At 37.2% G+C, this 23,315-nt stretch overlaps 2 protein-coding genes across 5 annotated transcripts in view; both read right to left on the minus strand.

Annotated features, from left to right (window-relative positions):
* On the minus strand, window positions 1–12,703 carry LOC100185579 (low-density lipoprotein receptor-related protein). 2 transcript variants are annotated; one of them, XM_026838028.1, is made up of 8 exons: window positions 12,618–12,703; window positions 8,305–8,436; window positions 7,374–7,544; window positions 6,994–7,203; window positions 3,991–4,095; window positions 1,625–2,104; window positions 1,169–1,537; window positions 1–809 (listed from the first exon to the last, which is right to left on the minus strand). In XM_026838028.1, the coding sequence occupies exons 2-8, from the start codon at window positions 8,378–8,380 to the stop codon at window positions 667–669; spliced, it is 1,554 nt and encodes a 517-aa protein (XP_026693829.1). In that variant the 5' UTR covers window positions 8,381–8,436; window positions 12,618–12,703; the 3' UTR covers window positions 1–666. The 2 variants fall into 2 exon arrangements, with proteins under 2 accessions (XP_026693829.1, XP_002129848.1); XM_002129812.4 differs by lacking the exons at window positions 1–809; window positions 1,169–1,537; window positions 1,625–2,104; window positions 3,991–4,095 and adding an exon at window positions 4,811–6,350.
* Window positions 12,620–23,315, minus strand: part of LOC100182354 (chromosome transmission fidelity protein 18 homolog) — a 21,658-nt gene continuing 10,962 nt past the window's right edge. For 2 of the 3 annotated variants that reach the window (XM_026838026.1, XM_026838027.1), the window contains exons 20-23: window positions 20,514–20,624; window positions 20,222–20,285; window positions 14,013–14,191; window positions 12,620–12,709 (exon numbers count right to left, since the gene is read on the minus strand). In XM_026838026.1, coding sequence (XP_026693827.1) covers window positions 14,025–14,191; window positions 20,222–20,285; window positions 20,514–20,624 — 342 coding nt within the window. In that variant the 3' untranslated portion in view covers window positions 12,620–12,709; window positions 14,013–14,024. Of the gene's footprint in view, window positions 12,710–14,012; window positions 14,192–18,716; window positions 19,067–20,221; window positions 20,286–20,513; window positions 20,625–23,315 lie in introns of those variants that run through there. The other variant, XM_018815223.2, reaches the window with a different exon arrangement.

Raw genomic sequence — 23,315 nt, forward strand, 5'->3', positions numbered from 1 at the left:
TACGTACGGTTTCAATTGTATTGCACACAATGTAAAATCAAGGATGGTTTAAAATAATAATTAAAAGTAAAAATCGGTCAGGAACTTGATTTAGAAACCGGACGAATCAAAAATATACGCTATATAACAATTTCGGATGCAAAATTTCATTATATGAATTTAAATCTTACCAAAGAGTTTGATCTTACGTGATAGCAATATGATATGGCAAAAAGCCTAATGTGTACATTGGTGGGAGGTAGTAAGGTAAAATGTTGTGAAGTTCGGTCGTTACGATAAAAAAAGGTGGCTCAACCCAGTGCTTGCAATAAAGTTTCATTCGTCAATTGTTACCTTGCAATATGCAATTTCTTAAAATGAGCAGAACGCACAATAAATTAACAGAAAAATAAAAATAAAAGGCATCACAGCTCACAGCATTATTGCATAGAGAATTAATTACATTTGCCTACTGGCATTGGCACCAAGAGACTTTAGGAACGTTAAAATGGTGCAGTTGAACAGGTAGTGTAAGTGCTGGGTGATCAGTACCCTAACTTTGTAACAGTATTTGCTGTACAGTGCATTGATCTTGAATGTCCTTTCCCTTGGACTTTCTGCGTTTTCCTGCTTTCTCGCAGGCGGCATTTACTGTGGCGTTATAGAGTCCACAGTCTTGCATTGGAACTAAATGGACAAGATTTTGGCAACAAAAGTCGATATTAAAAAGAAGATACAGCTTCTAAACATTGAAGAACAGGTGGATCTGCTTGCGCTGTTTCTTTTATAACACTCCATTCCAGGTTGGCATAATTTTTCACAAAACTGACCTGAAAAATAAAATATAACCATTGTTAAGTGATTCTTACAATGGATTTTCGTGTATATCTCATTTATTCTTGGTGAAATGAAGATAAAAATAGTATGTAACACATAACTTAACTTTTTGACAATCACCATACTGCCAAAACATACTACATAAGCATTAAAACAAGTCACTGGCGTTACACATAGTACTAATATATATAGTAGTGTGGGGGGAGATGGGACACCTTTTCCTTCAATTTCTCGTACCATTTGGTAGTAAACCGTTGTAATTGTTTAAAACAAGATCAGAATATCTGGATATTGTGTACTGGAAGTGTCCCATCTTAGCCCCCACCCTACTGTATGTCTTGAGTAAACTTACCAGTATATTCCAGTGGACACAAGCAGATGAAGCCGTAATCCTTTTGCAGTTTACACACGCCTTCGTTGATACAAACGTTTACTTCACAAGTTGAACCGTCAACTCTTTCTGGCTTTAAATTTTCAGCAGAAGTATGGATGTTGTTAGTTGTCTCAACCAGTGGTACTTTATTAGAGGTTGATTCTATTTTTGACGTCACAGCAATTGACGTCATAGAAGTGGTTACGTCACGTATACGTCCGAACCGAGGAAGATTTTTGCAGCCGAGTAGTTCATCGCTGTAATCGCCGCAATCGTTGTACCCATCACACCGATAGGTGGCGCTAATGCAGCGCCCGCTGACGCAACGAAACTCGTTCAAATCACATTCTAAAGGATCAAACAAAAACGTTTAACAACGTACGGGAATAAAACGTTTTATATCTACGCAAATAAAAATCTTCTGGGGTTACTCACCGCATCCTATTTCATCAGATCCGTCCGAACAATCAATGTAACCATCACACAGCAATGCCCGTGGCACGCAGTCGCCCCTGGTTGACCTGCACTCGTATTCAATCTCCGGAATACATTTCTCTGAAATCACCACGTCCGGCTTTGTAGCAACGTCGACGCGTGACGTTGAGGGTTCGGTTACGGCGTGAGTGGTCTGCGGTGACGTCACGTTTTCTGTGGTGACGTCATCAGTAAATTCCGCCGCTGTTGACTCGGCGACAGTTGGTGCCACCGTAACAGTTGAGGTGATGTCATCTGAAAATGTCGACGATACGTCAGGGGAGCTTGCGTTTACGCTGTCGTTGTTCGGTTTAGTGACGGTTGGCTGGTGAACAAGTAAAGTTGCAACGGTTGATTGAGTTTCCATCGTCGCTGTTCCGCTAAGTAAACCAACGATCAGCAATACACTCGTTGACCCGGTTGGCTTTGGCGTCGTGGCCACTGTAATGAAAAATGCACATTCAATATTTTTTAGAACTCTAATATAAAATCTCTGTCTTATAACGTATATGTTAGTGTATCGCAGAGTATAATACATGTATGTTGTTCCTAAAAAGCAATTGGGTTTCATTGGTGTATATGGAATGCGGATTTGGTTTACAAACCTACAGACCAGACAAGTAGTCAAACTTATTAACAAGACAGTATTTTCAATTTTTAGAATTATCCGAAAGTTAAATTGTAAAACTCTATGTAGGACTAAAACATAGTAAAATCGAAACCACGCAGAGTTATTCAAAGGCCCACAGACGTTTGCTGCAAATCCTTCCGCAGTTTTACGCTTGCTGTCTATGGTGGACGATTTGGTAATTGGTGCGGAAAGTAACGTGCAACAGACTACGTCATCAAGACGAACCCCACAGCTATTTTACCGAAAGATCAATTCTTCTGTAAGGCCTAAATTCCTTTTTCTTAGTATCCACATCTACCACACCATATTGGTATGTACCTTCATCTAATCGCCACGATCTCTTACGTAGCATAGTTGTTCACCAGTGTACGAAATATGCGTGGTATAAATGTCGATAACGAATGATTGATGACCAAGTTTTTTGCACTCATACATTCACCATTGTTTTTACCGATTATGAGTTTGTTTTCCATACAAACAGACAGCGGTGTTTAAACCACAGGACAATGAAAGGGGGTGTTATAACTATTAGAATTCAGTTCCTGACTCATTAAATTCAAGAGGAAAATTACACAACAAGTTACTCAGCTGGTTACGATGACATTTTGAAATGTTGGTGGTAAAATTTAAAAGGAACGCCACGTTGGGTTAGGCGAGCGAAAGTGTGTGGGTGGCGTCTATTCTTTGAAACCCAATAACGACACCAAACAAACGTATAACACACACACATTTAAACAAAAAAAACGAAAATCGTATTGTTATGCCATTTTAAGAAAGGGTGGGGGAAGGTAACGCAGATTTATCATAAATTCCTATCTCTATGGGGCTTACGACATACAAACCACCGAGCTACTACAAAAGGCGTTCTGTTTTAGCTCGGTGACGTAATGGGAAAACGCAGTGGTTGGTTCGGATTGAAAGACACTGAATATGCTACATCACATCCGTGTAGCGGAGGGTTGACGTAACCTTGTTGAGTAGGGTTACTGGTAATTAATTTACTGTCTTGGATCCTAAAATACTCGTGCATTTCTCCAAATGTCCAAAATAAAACCATTTCGCAAGATCACGATGTGTCTGCTAGCCAGGGATGCACCCGAGTTATATTTGCCAGCGAGTTTTAATTTATCGCGCTACGTGAGGACTGACATTTGGCCTAAGGGTGCAAGTTATGTGGACTCGAACTTTCCACGCCAGCTGTGCTTAAACAAACTAAGAGTAAAGCGGCGAGACGTTTACATGGATAGACGGTGTACGTTGGCTATCTTATATTCGACAGTCCCCAATCCTGTTACTGCAACGATTAAAATAACCTTTTTTTATGACGTTACAAACTACAGCAAAACATTAATCATTCAACAAAACAGAATGCAAAATTTACGAAATTTTTCTGTCGAGTTAAACTCTGACACTCCTATTTACAAATTCTCCGAGCGCGACATACTCAAATATTTGTGGCCGCTTATGGAATATCAACGCTAATACCTGCCCGCTATATTTAACAATGCAATCGCGTGTCTGAAATCGCGAACCAACTTATTAATGACCGCATAATAGGCCTCTATTCACGTGTCTGGGTTTGGTCAAATATTATTAATAGCTTTGCACTGCTGGGACAAAGCAGTAAGGTACAGTGCTTAAGGAATGACTATCTCTATGGCAGCTACCGGTGTTGTGTAAGAAATATAAAACAAACCTTTAGGCGCTGAGCTTGATTCCAACGTTGTGTTTGTTGGTTGCTTAGCAACGGTAGTAACGTCATTTGATTCCGTCGGCGCAGAATTTGTGGTGGAAAGTCGCTCTGAACAAAATTGACCAATAGTTTATTTTTCTATATTTTTAGCACTGTTCGTTTTTAATACAGTAACTAGAATTAATTGCCCATTTGTGTTTGCTAAAATTCCACAATATGTTTGGACGAAAAAGGCATACAAAGATGATTTTGCTGTTTATCTTTAGACGTCCTATTTTTGTACAAGTATATAGTAGGATGGGAAAAGATGGGACACCTTTTTATTCAGTTTTCTCGTCTCATTTGGTAGTAAACAAAGAAGATTTAAACTTTTTTATAAAACGGTAGCATCCTCACGTCTCTAAAAAAGCGTTGTTAATTGTTTAACATACGATTAGTGTATCTGGATAATAGGTGCTAAAAGTGTCCCATTTTCCCTCACTGTATATTTTTGTTATGTACTGTAATAGTGTGTGTGCGTGGGTAGCAATTCCAAACCTACTGCATATTGCACTATTACTCTGAATCAATTTGTCGGGCGCTTGACAAGTTACAAATTTTAACTTTTAACAGTAGGTCCTGTTTTCAGCTGTAAAGTCCACAGTTAAAGCAATATCGACTACTGTTTGTTTTGTAACTGTCAGTGACATTTGAGTCCCTATTTCTAAACGTGAAATCAAATGAGACGTAAAGCGCCTTTTAAGAACTCGATTGACTCCGTATATATATATAGTCAATTGTTTAGTGATAGCCGTTTAGTTTATAAAACACAACAAAAACTTGAAGAAAATATTTTTTTTATTAAAGAAAGAATAAAAACAACACAATGACAATAAACGTAACTGAGTATATATTAAAATGAAAAAGCTCCAAGGTTGCATAAGAGCAAGCACATTAGTAAAACAGTCATGAAACTAAGACGTTTTTCATTCAGAAACATTACTGAAAGTTAATTAGCATACACACCAGGTGTATTCCTTATGGCAAGGTCAAAGCAGCATTTAAGATATTTACCAGCTTTCCAGTACTACAGTATTGAAGAATTAAAACACTTCACCATGTGCTATTTAAACACAGACATTTAAAATGCAGCTTAAATTATGTAAAAAAAAACTAAAAAATACTGCGTGCCTGTCAAAAGTAAAACAAGAATAGAATGTTGACATATAAGGAGAGCAAGAAAAAACTTAAAAAATAGAAAGAAATAAAGATAGAAATAGTTGGAGGTATTGTGTTTTAATATTTAGTTCAGGCTTCTACTCCTTTACTGGACCCAGCAGCAGTTAACTATCCGTCCGCTTCTCGTTACTCGCGTGTGTCATCGACATTGTCATGCTGACTGTTGCTTAAATGTGTTCAAAGAACTAACTCGAGATTTATTCGAATCTTTGGTTCCTTTGATCGTTCGGAGGTGTTAGGTGAATCGTTCGCGGAAGACAAATGATCCGACCCGCCAATTTTAATGCTTAAATTAACATTGGAGTTGTCCAAATCAGAAGCTGCCAGTTTGGTCATCTGTCTCATGAGTTGGCCGAGCAAACCTTTTACCTTTTTCCTTTGTTTTCGTACTGAGGATTGACGAAGGGCATGTTTGCATGGTTTTGTGGTGGAGGTCGTTTCCACGTTTTCAACTGTGGCAGTTGTTGCAGTTGCAGTTGTAGTTGTTGCTGCTGTAGTTGTTGTAGTTGCTGCTGTTGTTGTTGTTTCTGTTGTCGATGTGGTAGCTGTTGTTGCTGGTATAATCGTCGACGTTTCAGCAGCAGGTACAAAACCCCCTTCCCCAGCTAACATTGCCACCATCATTGCTTCGGCCTCTTCGTTTGACAACGTAGATGGGTCTGGAGCATAATGTATAGACTCGGTTTCCCCCAACTCGACTGCTTGTTTGTCGTTAGGTCTTTGCTTGTACACAGCGTTGAATGAGTGTACAGAAAACTCTTGTATGGGCTTGATAGGAATCTTCACAATGGTCGGTTTCTTTTTAACCACAAGTGTAGGACGGTTGTGCGAAATTAAATCGGGGAACACTGGGGTTTCAGTGTTTCCAGTTTCAGGGACATCAGAGTTCAAGTTCGCGGTTTGCTCATTGCTGTATTCAGTGTGAGACGGTAGGGGGACCACTGGCTTCTTTTTTGCATAAAATATGTTGTTTTCTAATGGGTCTACAATGTCATTTGTGCTTGTACGAACTTCACTATCTGAAGTTCTAATCCTGGTAACTTCTTCTTCGTTGTTGGAATTCGTGGTGGAAGAACTGGGTCCAGACATTCTAATATCGTTGTCATAAGACGCCGAGTAAGAATGAAAATCAGGTCTAGCAGATCCTGAAAAAAAAACACAAGGTTTAAAAACGCGAATGCTTTAAAGAATTTCATGCAAAAATGAATACATGCTTAAATAAATGAAAGTGCGCAAACAGAATGAGCAAAAAAAAGGTGCTATGGCGGGACAAGTGACATGCTGCTCGTAGTCGCATTGGAAGGGTTTTGTCGAAAGCGAGGTTTTTAGTGATTAGGTTCGGTACGTAAGAGTTAGTGTTTTTAAGTCAAGCAACTGTCTCACCTTGGCAATTTCCTCGCTTGCTTCTCATGTTTAGACGGAAGGCGTTTCTTCGTTTGAACATCTTGCCTAACTTTACGAAACCCTGGCGTTCTAGTCTAGTATAACGTAACTATTCTGTTTATATCTAATCTATTCTTAACCGTGTCCGCATTAAAATACTGCTTTCGAGTGAATACGAATACCATACTATCTACATAATCAAATTCCGGTTTGTCTAGTCAACCTCCGCACTTATTTCGTCCCGCCACAGAACAATTATAATTTAATTAATAAAAACTTTAATTCGTTCTTTACTATTGCACGTATGAAGTTGACATGGCAAGTACGAGTGGCAATGGTGATAAAAATGAATGCAGAATTAACATTGCAGCTATGTATGACAGTGAGAATGAGGTTACAAGTTACCGTGGCAGTTCATTTCGTCTTCCCCGCCAGGACAGTCGGCTCTTCCGTCACAGAGAGTCTCACTGACAAGGCAGAGTCCTGGGTAGCTAGGGCACTGGTAAGTTCCAGCCTCACAGTTCCCATAGTCAAAGTAATCTAATGGATCGGCAGTAGTTGGTGGGGCAGTGTGGATCATGGGTGATGGCGATTCAGTTGTCGTTCGTCCGTAAACTAGAAACAAGTCACAGATTTAATACATTTTTCAAAAGTTGTAAAAAAAAAAATTTCTAACTAGCAACAAAATATGTTAAAAAAACGTAACGCACATTTCTGCCAAAAGTTGGGTTATGCATACCAATATACGGTGTCAAAAATATACTGTATGAAAAGTTTTAACTTACTTTTGCAAATTTCCACGTTTTCATCCATTCCATCTAAGCAGTCTTCAAACCCATCGCACAAAAGTGAAATCTCAATGTAAATATGTTCACCGGGACAAATGTAACTCGGTGTATCGTTCTCTTCTAACTTATAATCATCAACGTAGTCGCTGTTGTAATCGTCGGTGTAGTCTGCAAATAATATTGACCAATAAGCAACAACGAACCAATGGATGTGTATCAGCTGTATCGAATAATTTAATCAAGTCTAGACAGTTAGTAAAACGACTACATTTGATGCAACGGTGGCTAAGTTTGTGTTTATCAAGTACGCTCCACTATATCGGGCGTATGAAAGTATAGGGCTACAAAGTTGTATGCATTCTTTTAGAGTCTCATTTAGACTGTCGATTCCAAAATATACTACAGTGTGATATAAGATGGACCCCGTTAGCATATAATATCCCAAATTTCCAAATCGTGTCACATATACCCACGCTCTTTTATATAGTCGTGAGGATTCAGTTATATAATTCTGTAAATATTAATTGTTTACTACCAAATGGGATGAAAAAAAACAAAATAAAAACATGAACTATCTTACCCCAACCCATAATATATAGTTTTTTTAATGAATTTAGGTGTGATAAATGTAAAACTAAATATAAATTGTGAGTGTTAAGTTTCAGAGAACTTTTAATATATTGCGCCTACACATTACATTGGTAAGATTTCTATGCAAACAGTAATTGCCTTTGCACGCATCAATGCAGATATATGTGGAACAGCGTGTGCCGTTGCACCTGCTAAAAGTTTCCCTTTTGTGGGAAATTGTTGGCTCTAATAGTTTCCTATCGCCGCCTATTTGTAAGGCAAATAAAAGAAAGTTCATATTTAATTTAATTCAGTAGATCGATTTCAAATTGCGCAACCGTAAATTGGCTTAACTTACCGTAAGCTGTACCTGCCAGCACGACTTGTAGGGATAATGAAAGCAGAATGAAGATTGGTAATCCGGTACAATGCATTTTTCTTGTGGTTAGTTTGTTTAATTAGCAGCTGTATTAGTCTTAAGCGGTGGTATCTGAAACAAAAGGAAAAAAATAATTTAAATTAACGATATCGGAGTCTTGATTCCAAAAAAAATATCAATTATCTTAACCTGACATTTGCCCTTGTGTGTTACCTCGTAGATCCCTGCATTATAACTAAGATACTGTCTTAACATCCATGATATTTCTAATCTAATTGATCAATTCCGTTTTTACATATATACGCGGGAAATGCGCGTGGTAAATTCCATATTACGCAGTCGTATATACGTCACCAGTATTCCCATGATGTCACTAAAACGACGTTACGCCATATGTACGTGTGATACCGGTATGCTCGGTACGCGACTGGCGGTTCTAATTTCGATACCTTTTATTCTGGCAAGCTTATTTCACGTGAACTCTCTTAACAAAGGTCGATGCTATTGAAATCTTATTTTCAATTGACCAATGTGCGTCATACACGACATACACCCGAACCTGGTATATGCTGGAATAATGAACATATTTAACTCATATTCATTTGAAATAACGGCCTATTGAATTTAAAGCGATAATTGCCCTTTAAGAGCTCACGTCCATAACGCTTATTGCCTCTCCATCTTTGGAACTGACTCTGTACATAAAGTGGCTTCAACTAAAACCTATTTAAAATCTATCACTTTACTGAGAAGAGTCAAGTGCGAACATTGGCCGGGAAGTGGGTGACCGTTGAATCCGGCTTATCCACGCTGGCTGACTTACCAGATCGCTTATTAACTTTTTAACTCCATTACGTCCGTTATCAAGCTGACAACTGGCGCGAATGGAATCGTAACTCTATATATATTATAACTCAATCTACCGAGACGACGGGTTATCGAAGAAAAACATTCTTGTCTGGCACTCTCTCACCTAAGTGCCTTATAAGGAGTTAGTCTCTCGACTTAGTAAAAAGTAACTAACGTCGCTGCGAAGAGTGATACTGGAGTAACAATGACTCATTAAGCCGCGATAACCAAATGCTACGTAAAAAAATAGGCATTCGACTTCGTAAACGATATATTAAAGCAATATTTATGACATAATTCATCAAGGTGCAAAACATATACAGCGATTATATATAGAACTATATCTCTTTAATGATTAACTGATTCAAGTATCATTGTGTAATATCTCTTTGTTCTCTACATATCCAATGGCATTCGAGATATAATATTTCAATTAGGTATTATAACTACAAAACAATAATATGTATCTGATCTGCACGAATGATGTACTTGTACAGCTTTTAAAATATACACGTTTGTTTTGTAACGAGCTAGATTGAAAACGGATTCTTCCATCATTTGTAACGAGAAACCCTGCTTGATTTTAATCTCTAAACGTGTCCAGATTACTGGTAAGCTATTTTATCAACAGCAGTTTATACGATGTTTGTATTTGTTGCGGGATTAATCGCATAAACTATCAATATAAGCTCCTTATTAAACTGTGCTTGAAACATGATAGTGATACGAGAGAATAGCATGTGTAAAGTAACAGTTGCTTTATCATAAGGTCGAGTTTTTGCTGCTCTGTCGTTTGCACTATCAGTAAACCGTGACTGCTGTTGCTATTGCAACAACAGCAGCAGCAAAAATATTTCCAAAGCACTCGTGCAAAGTAATCATGCGATAGCAAAGAAATGTCAACAATACTTGAGCCTGTAATAAGCATAAAGGTAATTCGCACTTCGGCATAAAGCGTCCGCTGTTGCGTATTTATACCTCGTATTTCGATTACTTTAATGCAAACACATTTAACTGCATGGACAATAGGCTAACAGTTCGACTTTTTATTGACTCTACAATTAACTGGCATAACTTCAGGTCCTGTTTCCGGGCCCGGGGTTGTTTGTGATCGTTTGTGGCCCACCAGAAACCAAACAAGCCGTTGTACAAATTTGCCCAAGTTTGGAAATGCACGGTATTTTTTCGCGACCTCTTTACCAAATATACTTTGGCGACCTCGCGATTACATCTTGCTTCCAAAATGCGCGCGCAATTACGCGATGAAATCACTCGAAACAATAGATGTGATTGTGTCGTTGCAGTCGCCGTCGCTGGTAACGCACGTCCGCAAACAGCTCGGTAAAAACTAACTTACTCCGCCTGGATACGGGCGCCAATGTCTGGCGGAATTCTGTCACTTTTCCGGTCTCAAATGATTCAACGTCTAGCCTGAACTTCAACGGCTTGCTGCAGTGTTTCACGCGAATAAGATCAGACTTTTGACCTACAGCGAGAGGTGGGTGAACTAATACATTACTGAGGTTAACAACTTCGAGAACTTTGCAAAATAAATTCGGCAACACTTTTCAGCGTAAATAAGTAAAACACTGTACAACGTCGTTTACGAAGTTTAACTTAACAGCTGTGATTACCTGTACTCACGCCCACGCTTTGTCTATGTGCTCGCAAAACATCTATATACCAATTTTAAACCGAAAATATTTTTTGGTCGTCTAAGAATCCGGTTTGGATAGACAGGCATTCGTCGCGTGGTCGAATCAAACAGCCTTAAAATGAACCGTTCTCAATATTTATACGGCCTAAATATTTAGCGAGGTTTCAATGTTTACACAAGCTCTTTACGCCCCTTCACACACCCTGGCTGTCACAACTTTAACATCTAGCATGATATTAGGCGCCTTACTCCGTGTACCTCATTCAAACGTGTTGGCTTCGTATCTGAGAACCGCCGAAAGTATTTTACGCCCACTGCAACGTTTTAAATTAAGAGCAATTCAACCAAACGCCGGCCAAAGGCACAATTATAAAGCACATTTTCTGCGGCGTAAAATTAGCGCTTGTCGAGAAATTTACCAAGAAGCAGCATCTGCGTTAAAACGAAAATAGCAGCGGATTCTGTGGCTCGGTGTTCTGAAACTTTAAAGCAAGATTGATAGCAATGTGATCTGAACTCGAAATAGTTTCAGCTGAACCGATTTTTCCAGAATTAAATTGACTAAAAATGCTGGTTCGAATTTAAATTTGTTACGTGTTTTTAACATGATTAAAAATTTTCAACAACAGTTACAAAAACTACAACAGTGGAAAATTAAAAAAATTACCGGACGACGAATTCGGGCGACTTGTATTGCATATTCAACGTCGCAAACACGCATATACATACTGATAAGCTTTTTGTAACGCGTGTTATGTTCGGTTTAATTGACTTTCCTATCACGGACCCGAGATACCCCGTTTGAGTGGCCACCTTAGATTCGACTTTTATGGAAAGTCTGAAATAAGGTTCCTGGAATTTGAGAAACGCAGATTCGCGCTTATCGGCTTCTTCTTAAAAGCGATGACATGTTTAATACGAAACCCGCCACATACCATCTACGGAATGCCGCTGGCCAAGTAAATGGGATTAGCAACTCAATTCAACCCCGCAAGCAGGAAGTTTTGTCGACGATTGGCAAGTTTGTGACTTTTTTCTTTGACTCCCACATGGCAAATATTTTATCACAATATTTAACATTGGCCGGTTAGAATGATTGCAGCTGCAACTTTTGTGCGCTGGAATGCCGGTTCTTTCTTTTCTCTGCCTTATTTTTGGGAGGTAAGTCAAATAAATGAGACGTTATGACAGACCACCACTGTGCAAATCACACGCTCGGATAATAAAACTAAAGCTGTTTAGAAATTCCCGGCAAAAAGCTTTTATAACGAGGGAATCAAATTCCACGCATTTTTTGGGACCGTGCGTTGGCCAAAATAAGATAGGCTGCACGCGACGAGTATTTCTACGGAAATATTGGAGTGAAAAACACATCGGCGCAGACAGCGGCACTCAATATTATTTGACTAGACGTCTGGACAGCAGCGGGGGATATATTATGCTGTGGTACAATTACCCACCACAACCAGCGCAGCAGTTTTAATGCGCAATGAATCAGGCATACGACTATCGAACACAGCTGTAAAACAAAGCTTGTGGTGTATATTTTACCCCACAGAACGTTGGTACTTATTTTAATACCAAAAATACATTGAAATTCAATTATATCGGACTCCCAAAACAAGTCAGTCTTATTCGCAGCAGTTTTCCTCAGCAACTAAAATCCTCTATGCTGAAAATAGTACAACATATTCAGCTTGACCTTGTAGGTTTGTGAACCTGACATTTTCGAGGCCGATTTTAATCTTATATAAGCAGAACCGAAAAAAGCAAATTTACTCCTTACCACGTGACCGCGGTTCCAGTCATCTTACGGTTTCGAACTTGTTCTTCTTTTCACTGTGACGTCACACAAGGATTTTTTCACGGAAGTATGATCTGGGTTGATGGAAAATTACAATTTTTTTTTTTACAAAAAACTATACAGCAATATATAAATAATCAAGATTCTGGTTATTTTTAAGATAAAAATGTATAAATTAAACAATTTTACTCGCTTTAATGGGGCTATAATTGAGGTAACACGAAGTAATTGCCGTATGCGGTCTCTCACGGACGCTTTTTGTTATACCTCTCAATAGTTTAACTATGGCAAACAAATTCGCGATGATTTTTGGAAATATGATTGTTATGTAATAATGCACCGTCATCATACGTCACAGACGTAAAACAAGACACGTTTATATTTATCGAGAATCAAAGAACAGTCACGAGTTACATGAATAGAATACATAACGTACCATTTTGATATTTTAAACTATAGACCTTTGCTGAGCATAAAACAAACAGTTATACTTTGAGTTTTTTTAAAGAAGAAGTTAAATCGCGTGCGAGAATTCTATTTGCTAAGAGAAGTTTATTCTTTTCTACCGTTGCGTCATATACGTCAAAAGAAATTCTCCTTAGCGGTTACCAGTAGCTGAATAACTAATTGTCATTGTCCTACACCACAGTAACGTGAGAATATTGTGTTTACTTATCTGCTAAACGTTCTTGAGAAGTGTCCCGCCTTTAACGAGAATGTAATAGCTATGATAACAAGTGACAGTAACCACGCCATTTGTTTTACACACCTATTCCGCTGATTAGGAAAACACACGAAACACAGGCAAGAATGTAACAATATTTGGACAAACATTTTTCGGAAATGAATAAAAGTAAACACTTGTGTCTTACGAAGACATACTTTCTTCGCGTTGATCTTGGTTAAGAATGTATGCTTTGGAATTCAACAGTTCAAAGTACAAGAAGGGTTAAAATTAAATATCCGGTGAAATATACATTTACAGTCAAACACAGCTGCAAATCATTGTATCTTGGCTTAACAACGGATATTGCCAATGATACAAATAATCCTAATGTTTGTGAGATGGACTCGCTAAGACCGAATTAGTTGTTTTTTTTATATTGTTAACTTTATAGATAAACGCATTGAGATCCAAAGCTATAGAAATTATTTTACAAAATACAGTTTCTATGGCTTTGATGTAATCTATGTCATAGTACGGCTGATAAGATTATAAGTGATCTATACTGCATCAAAACCGAATGCGAATGTAATATACACTTATTTCGCAGCGTTCGACAGGTAACTATATAAAATAACCATAAAAACTCGCAATGTGCAAACATGCATTGTGTTTAAGCTAATATACAAACTATTCAGATATACAAAACTCACCAGACGTTTCTGTCATTTAAAAACATTTCCAACGTTGACGGTTTCCGTAAAAAGTTGGAAATCACCGGTTCGTTCTTTGAATGGAAAACAAGGTTCAAATCCTGACTCCGGTGTCTCCAAATGTGACGCAAAATGTCCCAAAACGTGGCCAGTGACAACAATTACTTTGTGGTTTGCGTCTGGAAACGAAAAATCGTGGTGAAAGTGTGGCATGGCTGCCATTTTGAAACGGTAGTTTCGTTGTTTACATGGGAAATAATGGTATTATCCATGGCTAATTTAAAGTCGTGTTGTTTTTGACAGATGTACATTTTGGTCTCTGCTAGGGAGAAGTTCGTTTTAACTAAACAGTGAAATTACATTAGAACTGATTTCACTGGTTTTTCCCAACGGGGTCATTGAATAAGGCAACCCTATCATCAATTATGTACTTTGGGGTAAATGGGATAGCGTTAGCACCCAATTCCCATATTTCCTAATCGTATTTTTAACATTTAACAACGCTCTATTATAGTGGCGGGGTTACGGTTATAATTCCGTAATTATTCTTTGTTTACTACCAAATGGGACAATAAAAGCGGATGAAAAATGTTCCATCTTACCCCTTCTTATTATATATGATGGCTATTTATCGACACGGGAGAATTATATAAAGAAAGGATTAGGTTCAGCACAATTGGCGTAAAGAATAACGCTTTACGTTCGCGTTGATTGATAGAGGATGTATAGTAATAGGAAATACGTCAATTTACTGGGAGAATTCTACAACTAGTAATCCTATGCAAATAAAACTAGGAAAACACATTCTACGTTCATGTCAAAGGAATATTATGGTTGAAAAATATTTGGATCGGTGTTAGTGAGTTATTAGTCATTTCTTGATTTACCGCGGAGAAACATGCGAGCAATAAAAAGGCCATGTTTGGGCCCAAATGAGATTTTTGTCCTGGGAGCGAAGTTTTAACAAAACACGTCAGTTGTTTATCTTTGAGGAAGCGTTAAATATGTCGTCATATAATAATGACCGGTACATAAGTAAGACTGACTCACAAAATGTCGGCGATCGCAAACACAAATGACGTCACACGTTTTCTTTCCAATTTCCGGTATCGGTTTTGAAATAAATATGACGTGAAAATCTTTTTGCGGTACATGGTAAACAATTTGAGCAAAACAATTTAAATTTTAAAGCATGCTGTACATATAGGGTAACGCTTACAGATTCCATATATATTTTATAATTTGAAAATATTGCAAATGTAGGTGTCTTGCTTACATAATTGCTTATTCGTTTGGCCTAAAATATTTTATACATTTATCATTTGATTTTATAAATACAATTGCTCAGCCCTATTATGTCCAAATAAGTTTACGCTACTGAGAAATCAAACCTATAGATAAAATGTGATGACGTCAACCCTAGTTCGGCGTATCAATAACTAAAATAAACATGTCAAAATCGTGGTACAAACAATTATTTCCAGTTTAAAATAAAAATCAAATACGACAACCAGTCATACGCCATTTTAAAGTTAGGCAAAAGCCATATATGGGCTTATATATGAAAGTTAAAATTGTAATATTTGTTCTTATTTTTGGGTATATTAAATATAAAGTAGGGTAGGGGAAGACGGGACACCTTTTCATTCTATTTTTTCGTCTCATTTAGTGTAAACAAAAAACTTTTATTCAATTATAAAACCGTAGCCTCACGACTCCAATAGACCATTGTTAATTATTTAAAACACGATCAGGATATTTGGAATACTATGTGCTAAAGTTGTCCCGTCTTATTCCACCCTACTATATCTATACCACGTAGAAGACTCAACAAAAAAGGAACTTTTTTTTGAATTTACATTTTTACCCTATCGAGACCTCTGTAAAGAAAATCACCTAGAAAAAACACAAACAACTCAAATTAAAATCCAGAAAAATCGGAATGTGTACTGAAACCCAACGGTCGAAGTTCACCACTTAATTGAGTTATTAACTGACATTTGAGTGTCTGCGTCATGACAACTCGATTGCCAGGAATGTCACGAACCCCCATTCACAACACCACAATAGCTTGGACACGAAATTAAGTAAACTTGTAGCATGGGAATTCGAATTGTGACGTCGTTGGGAAATAACTGTGACGTCATAGAGCCACTTAAAGATGTCCCTACAGCACCTGATTGGTGTTAGACAACTTATTTTCGAACATTTCAATTTATTATTAAAAACAGCGCATATTTTTGGTTTTGTCATAAAAACTGATGACTATTGGCTTTTATATGTATGGCTGTCAAAAGGGCTTAACAAATTTTCTCCGGTGTTCGACCATAAGTGATTTATATATAGTCTAACTTTAAGATTAATATCGTCGTGCGTCTCCACGTTCAGTAATAAATCCGAATTACGTCAAAATCTGACGCTCGGAAATCCCAGGAACAATGAAAAGGCAAATTGGGAGAAATATTTTATAAAACACATAATTTATGGTTTTTGCCTTTTATATTGACTACGAGTTTCTAAGAAAATAATTAATAAATCACCCGCAGTGAAAAATTTCGCCGCAAAATAACCACAAATATACAGTTTAAATATAACGTTGTTTCGCAAGTTTTATACCAAAACTTTGTAAAGGCGTAGTTACCAGTTTACCATTAACATTTGTAATGATGTAATTTACCAAGTAAAATAAAACAAACAGAATGCGTGACAACTTATCTGCGGTTTATTAGAGACACGACAAACGTTTTAGCGTAAACTATGCGCACCAGTCTTATCTAGTAAAGTATTCCAACATTGTAAGCGACACGTAATACACATGTTTACTTATATAGGTTAGGTTGGGGTAAGATGGATTTCGTTAGCGCATAATATACCGTATTTAATAATCGTGTTTAAAATAATTAATAACGACCTAAAGTCGGAAAGATACGGTTATTTAATTATGTAAAACTTTGTTACCTACTAAAAAAAACGATAAAATAAAATAAAAAATGATTGTGTTAACTAAACTTATTATAAATCGTTGTACAATAGAGCAAACAACGTGATGGAACGATTCCAATTTTAGTTCTTTAAACGGTGTTCGTTTAGTTTATATGTTATGGGCGAGGCTTAACAATATTGTAATAAAAAATATTTTACGATTTTTTTATACACCAGATATACAAGGTGTATTACATATGCGAAAATGATACACATGGTAGCAAATATAAAATATGTGTTATGTGTTGTGCAAACGTTTTAATGACACTGTATCAACTGACAAATATTTAAAAAATCAAACATTTACGTCATAACGGTTTTATGTCTGTGTTATGGCGTTATTAATCATATAGTTTAACGTGTAAATAGCGTTGTCAGCTTTTTAACTGCTGCTTGAATATAGGGTGGGGTAAGACGGGAAACCTTTAGCACAAAACATCCAAATATCCTAATCGCGTTTTAAACAATTGACAACGGTCTATTGGAGTCGTAAGAGTGTGGTTTTATTAATATTTGAATGTTCTTTGTTTACTACGAAATGGGACGAGAAAATAGAATGAAAACGTGTCTCATCTTTTTCACCCTACAATAGTGTGCTACACATTACGTTTAAGTGTTGCCTGCTTTATAATTGCGGTTTAATTATTTCAACACCTGGAAAGTATAAATTTAATCCGATGGTGACAATCTCTGTTGGAATTTCAAGAACGCACGTCGTTACGTCACAGTGGAAAAACGTCACAGTTACAAAAAACGTGCGCCTGCTACGCAAAGCAGCTGTGAATGCGCGTAAACATAAATCACCTTCAAGGATAATTTCAACTTCTCCCAACACTTCTCGTTAGTTTAGCAACTGACGCATAAATACCGCACAAGAAGGTTAAAGGGACGAATATGGCAAGGGAACAACCATAAATATGCGCTACTGTAGAAGTTATATGTACGAGGTGTAATACACACGTTTTTAGGCGATACGGTACGTTTTGAAAAAGCAATTTTCTACAAATATTGCGCCAGAAAATTGAATAAAAAATGTGTTGTTTAGTAAAACAAAATATCAGGAGCTGTTTTTTTTATTCGATTACAGGCTTGAATTTTTAAGTTTTTTTTTTAACCCTGGCGGTGTGTATAGTTGGGTGGGGTAAGATAGGACATGTTTTTATTCTCTCTTCTCGTCCAATTTGGTAGTAAACAAACAACATATACAGAATTGCATGAACGTATACCCACGTATAAAACAAAGTTTCAGCAATTGTTAAAAACACGAACTGGAAATATTGGTTTTAGGTTTTAACAGTAACCCATAACCCAACAGTACTAAATTATGTTTCTAAGACCGCTAAAACCACATGTACATGTACTGTCTCGGGGCTTCTTAAAACCGCTATCATGTTGGTACAATGTAGCATGTACTCAAGGAGAAAGTAGTTACGGTCACGAGAGTTCAAAAGGTTAAAATAGCGGTGATAAGCGAGAGTGAAATCGAATGCAACGCGTGTGTTAAGGGGAGAAACATCAAGTCCAGATATGGCTTGAAAACTAAGGGGCGGGGGTTGATTAATATATGCATAACACAACGCCTAATCATGCACACACCCTGAAATTGTAGCCACCAAGTAAGTTACTACTGTTTCGTGCTAAAATTAGACATTCTAAGATTACGGGAGCCGCCGGGTTACGGCTCGTTTAGTTTCAGGTGATAAGAAAGGGATGACATCGAACTGCAAGTGTGGAATGTACTGTATTTGAGAAATAATTTGATAGAATCTGATACAAGACTATTTGCTGGGGAAATATATATTCAAGATTTTTGGAATTTTTGAACCGATTTTTTTCCCGGAATGTACAAAAAAGAGAACAAAATCATGTGACATTAAATCTTTTAATATCGTTACGTCACCATTTAAAGTTTTAAAATATAGGAAAATTACGCAATATCACGGGTCCATTACGTCACAATAGGTCTTTGATGTAAATATTCCGCCTGACTGCGTTCGACAGTCCCTCATTATATTTATACCAAAGTTGGCTGCACCCGATGCCAGGATCGGTGATTATTACTTTCTTGCTACCTGTTGATTGTTAGGAACAGTTTAAGGTGTGTGTGCATTGTATATAAGGGGCGCGAGAGGGGGGGGGGTACCTTATATTGTAAAGTGGGGGGAGATGGGACACCTTTTTAGTTTTGTTTTCTTGTCCCGTTTGGTAGTAAACAAAGAACATTCAAAGAATTGTAAAATCGTACTCTCACGACTTCCATAGACTGTTGTTAATTGTTAAAATGCGATCAGGATATTATGTGCTAAAGGTGTCCTATCTTACCCCACCCTACTATACATACAAATCAAAAAGTTGCGTTAACGGGTTCCATACGATTACTTTTCGTCAGACTCGCACCAAAAATAGCGGGGATTGGAGGTCCCCATTCCCGCCAGTAATAATGCGAATAATATAAATGGGAATCGAACGGCAACCCATACAACGAATGACAAAATATTTTAATTGTAAAAAAATGTCTTTTAAACCTAATTTAAGGAATTAATAACGCCCCTTTAAAGTTGCGAGGGTACGGTTATACAATTTTGTAAATATTTTTTTTCTTACTACTAAACGAGACGAGAAAAAGTAATAAAACATGGACCATCCTAGATTCTACACCAAAACCTACGAAATAAATAAAATGTAAAATTGAAACCAACACTTTTATTTAAATCACGTGAGAAGTCCGCGTTATGCCAAATACGCCCTCCCACCGTTGAAAGTTAAATAGAATGAGTAAGAACTAAGAATGGAATTTATTTTCATCACACGCAATTTATTATGTGAGTCAAGTCATTTACAAGTTACGAAATATCGGAACAATTTTCGGTAACTTGCGAAACCTGGAACGGTCCAAATAAATTGTGACAAAATCGATATAGTGCTGTGGGGTAGGACGGTACACCTTCAGCGCATAATATTCAAAAATCCTGATCGCGTTTTAAACAATTACCGAAAGTCTGTGGGAGACGTGAGGATACGGTTTTATAATTCTTTGAATGTTCTTTGTTTACTACCAAATGGGAAGAGATAATAGAATGAAAAGCTGTCCCATCTTTCCCCACTCTACTATATTATGTTGTAGAGAAAATGCATGTTTTATAAAGAATATGTACGAATAGTTCATGCAAAATATTACATATAATTTAGACTTTTTTTAAAAAAAGTTGTAAAAAACGTCAACTTACTTTCTTTCTCGTTTTGTTTCACTTTTTTAACTTTTGTAAATCGGCTGAAGAAATCGACGACCGGCTGAAAACGTTAAAAAGTTTTTACTTGTTAAAGTTACATAAAAATCATTTTTTTACTTAAAAAATGTTAAAAATGTTTATATTATATTACCTAACATAGCAATAATTCATACTGGATGCAGATGAGATATAATACAACATACAAGCATGCGCGATTCATTCAACCTAAAGCATGTCTTGTTACGTAGTACGACGTACTGTGACGTCATAACGCGGTTTCGAGACTTGCCTTATCAGGGGTGACGGTAGTACTTATGTTGTGAGAAAGACGTTGCATATGGTTCGGTACAATTCCCGGTTTCTTGGTTGTTTTGTCATCAACCTTCGCTTTCTTTGTTGTCTGTATAAGGCAAGAATATGTTAGGCAGTTATAAATGGGATAATTGTATTTGAACATGCCTTTATACTAAGTAAACTCCAATCTTTTTTCGGGGAACTAAATATTACGCATATATTAGCATTTTTTCAGAAACTTCGCGAACTTTTTGTAATATGAATATTTTAAAAAATGTAATGTGATTTTTAACTATATTAGGCGACCTAACCAAATTAAATGACCAACTTTTGTGTTAAGGCCCAGGAGCTGAGAAGCACTGGTTTATAGAAAAATAGTTTTTTTTTAACCGGTGTCGAATCTATTTCTGCTCATGGCCTGTTATGTTTTGCACCGATTGTAGCAAAACTGGTAAATATAATGAGACGTATGAATGTGATACGTTATACCAAAACTTGGTTATTCAATTAATATATCACGGGCCTATGATGTTTAGTGTCTAAATGGGGCCACGTACCAATAAAAGTTTCAAAACTTGGTTGGAAAATAAGGAAACATATATTGTAAACAGAGCAAATTCATCAGCGCTCATAGGGAAAATATGAAACGCTTATAAATATTCATTTATTAAGCGTATCTATACAGACAATACAGATATGATGTTTTCTCCGAAATTAAAAAAATCGTACGCCGTTCTGTTTAAAAGTTGTAAATTTTGTGCATTTATGCGCAGATTGTTATATGCCGTAAAAAGAGGGTTCTGGTGTGCTGCAAACTTCATAATGAATACTAACCGAAAGTTTTATATGTTGTTGTGTAAAATAGCAGTTAGTAAAGTTTACTATGTCGAAAACATATCCTCTGAAATTCAAATTACCATATAACACTAACCGGAGGTCGGGAATCTTTTTTGCTTAAAGATGAAAAGCATAAAAGCTACAAAAACTTCTGCTTAATAAGCAAATATTTTTAAAGACGACTAGATTCGCAGAATTATCTTGCTAAAAAAGTTTAGGCGAATGAAGTTGTTTTTCTCACAGGATTATACGAATGGATATTTTGTTACAAATAAAATGTTATTTTATGGAAAATCACAGAATAGTTTTATTTGTAACAACTGTGCAAAGTAACGCCACCATAGATTTATCTACGAGTCAAATGCCTTCACAAAACGAGCCGCATCTGACTCGCGAGCCATAGGATCCCGTCCTTCACCCCAAAGAGCTTGAGAATCCATGTTCTAAGGTACAGAGTGAAACTAACGCACAAAATACGATATACCGGGCAAAGAACATGTTCGTTTTGTGTTATTCCCACATAAAAATCCAATTATACCAACTTTGGACCCCATCCTACACAACACGCACACGACCCGCCCTACACGCACGACTTACACCTAATTACAAGGCTTCACACCTTCGCACGCGACATAATTATAGAACCTCGAATGCAGTGTGGACCATATACACACGACCCACCCAACGCCCCCTCAATTCGGCCATAAATTAATTTGAAAAACAAACAGCTGAAATTAAAAACTGACAACGCCGAATCACGAAGTCAATTATTTTATTTGCTTTATGACGTTACAAAGCCAGTTCTCACGCGAAATACCTCAACCGTGTTGGCTTTCGTCATCATGCGTTCAGTACGTCGCATTCGTTCTGTTTCCACCTCCTTTGATATTATCTGCTTGATGGCGTAAGGGAGCTGCTTCTTAGCGCCCTCCTGCGGTTCCAGATAATGGCAAACTTCCGCTACGTTCCTTTTTAACAAATAGGAATAGGATTTAGGTATATATGGTAATGTGAGGTAAGATGGATACCAATATCACTTGATATCCCATATTTCCTAGCTTACATGTTCAATGACAATTGCTTCTATACCCAACAGTTACTTCACAAAAGATGTGTCGTAATTTTTTGCCATACAGAAAAATACAATCATCCACAAAGTAACATACACGGTAACTCATAATTTAGCAGGAGGTGTATGAACACCAATGATATAAAGACTGTCAATGCCCCCCACCATGCATGGATAAAATAAGTTACATTTATTCATCCACTTACGGTTCAAGAACATAGTTATATTGACCATCCTCGTTACGTTCTTGTATAAAAGTAAGGTTGTATGCGAGTAATGAACGAACCAAGTCTTGGAGTTGTAACTTTTCGTTAGCGCTGTACAACTGCATGTTTATCTGGAAGAAAAAAAAAATTATTTTCTGCACGCATATACCAACATATTAGTGATATACTGATATTTTGGCATTAAACAGTAATTTCTAAGTGTCGGGCTCAGTAGTTACGCGCTTGCATTGTAACTGAAAGACACTAGGTTCAATGCTCGGTGCTGCTACTTCTGTAGGTGTATGTGACCTTGGGCAAGATACTTAACAGACATTGCTCCAACCCAGTGGTCACTAATATGAGGCTCTTTCTGGACCTATGCTGTGTCACACTGTAGGACCTCACCCCAGAAGTATAGAATAGAAGGGATTGCTCTAACCCAGTGGCCACCCATGGGGGTTTTATACTGATGTTCTATTCTATAGCCTTGAAGCCATTGTTTTTGGTATTTAGGCCAGAGTTGGTTATTATTTCCTACAAAATTATACAAAGTGTATAGAAAACTTGTTTACAAAATTTACCCCCAAAATAGTTTTTTAAAAATCAGGACCAAACTTACCGGGCGAAAACTTGGCATCATGATAGCCAGCAGGTGGGGTAAGAGATCAAGCACGGAGGTCACATG

Source organism: Ciona intestinalis, unplaced genomic scaffold, assembly GCF_000224145.3.
Source record: "Ciona intestinalis unplaced genomic scaffold, KH HT000049.2, whole genome shotgun sequence".
Classification (NCBI taxonomy): Eukaryota; Metazoa; Chordata; class Ascidiacea; order Phlebobranchia; family Cionidae; genus Ciona; species Ciona intestinalis.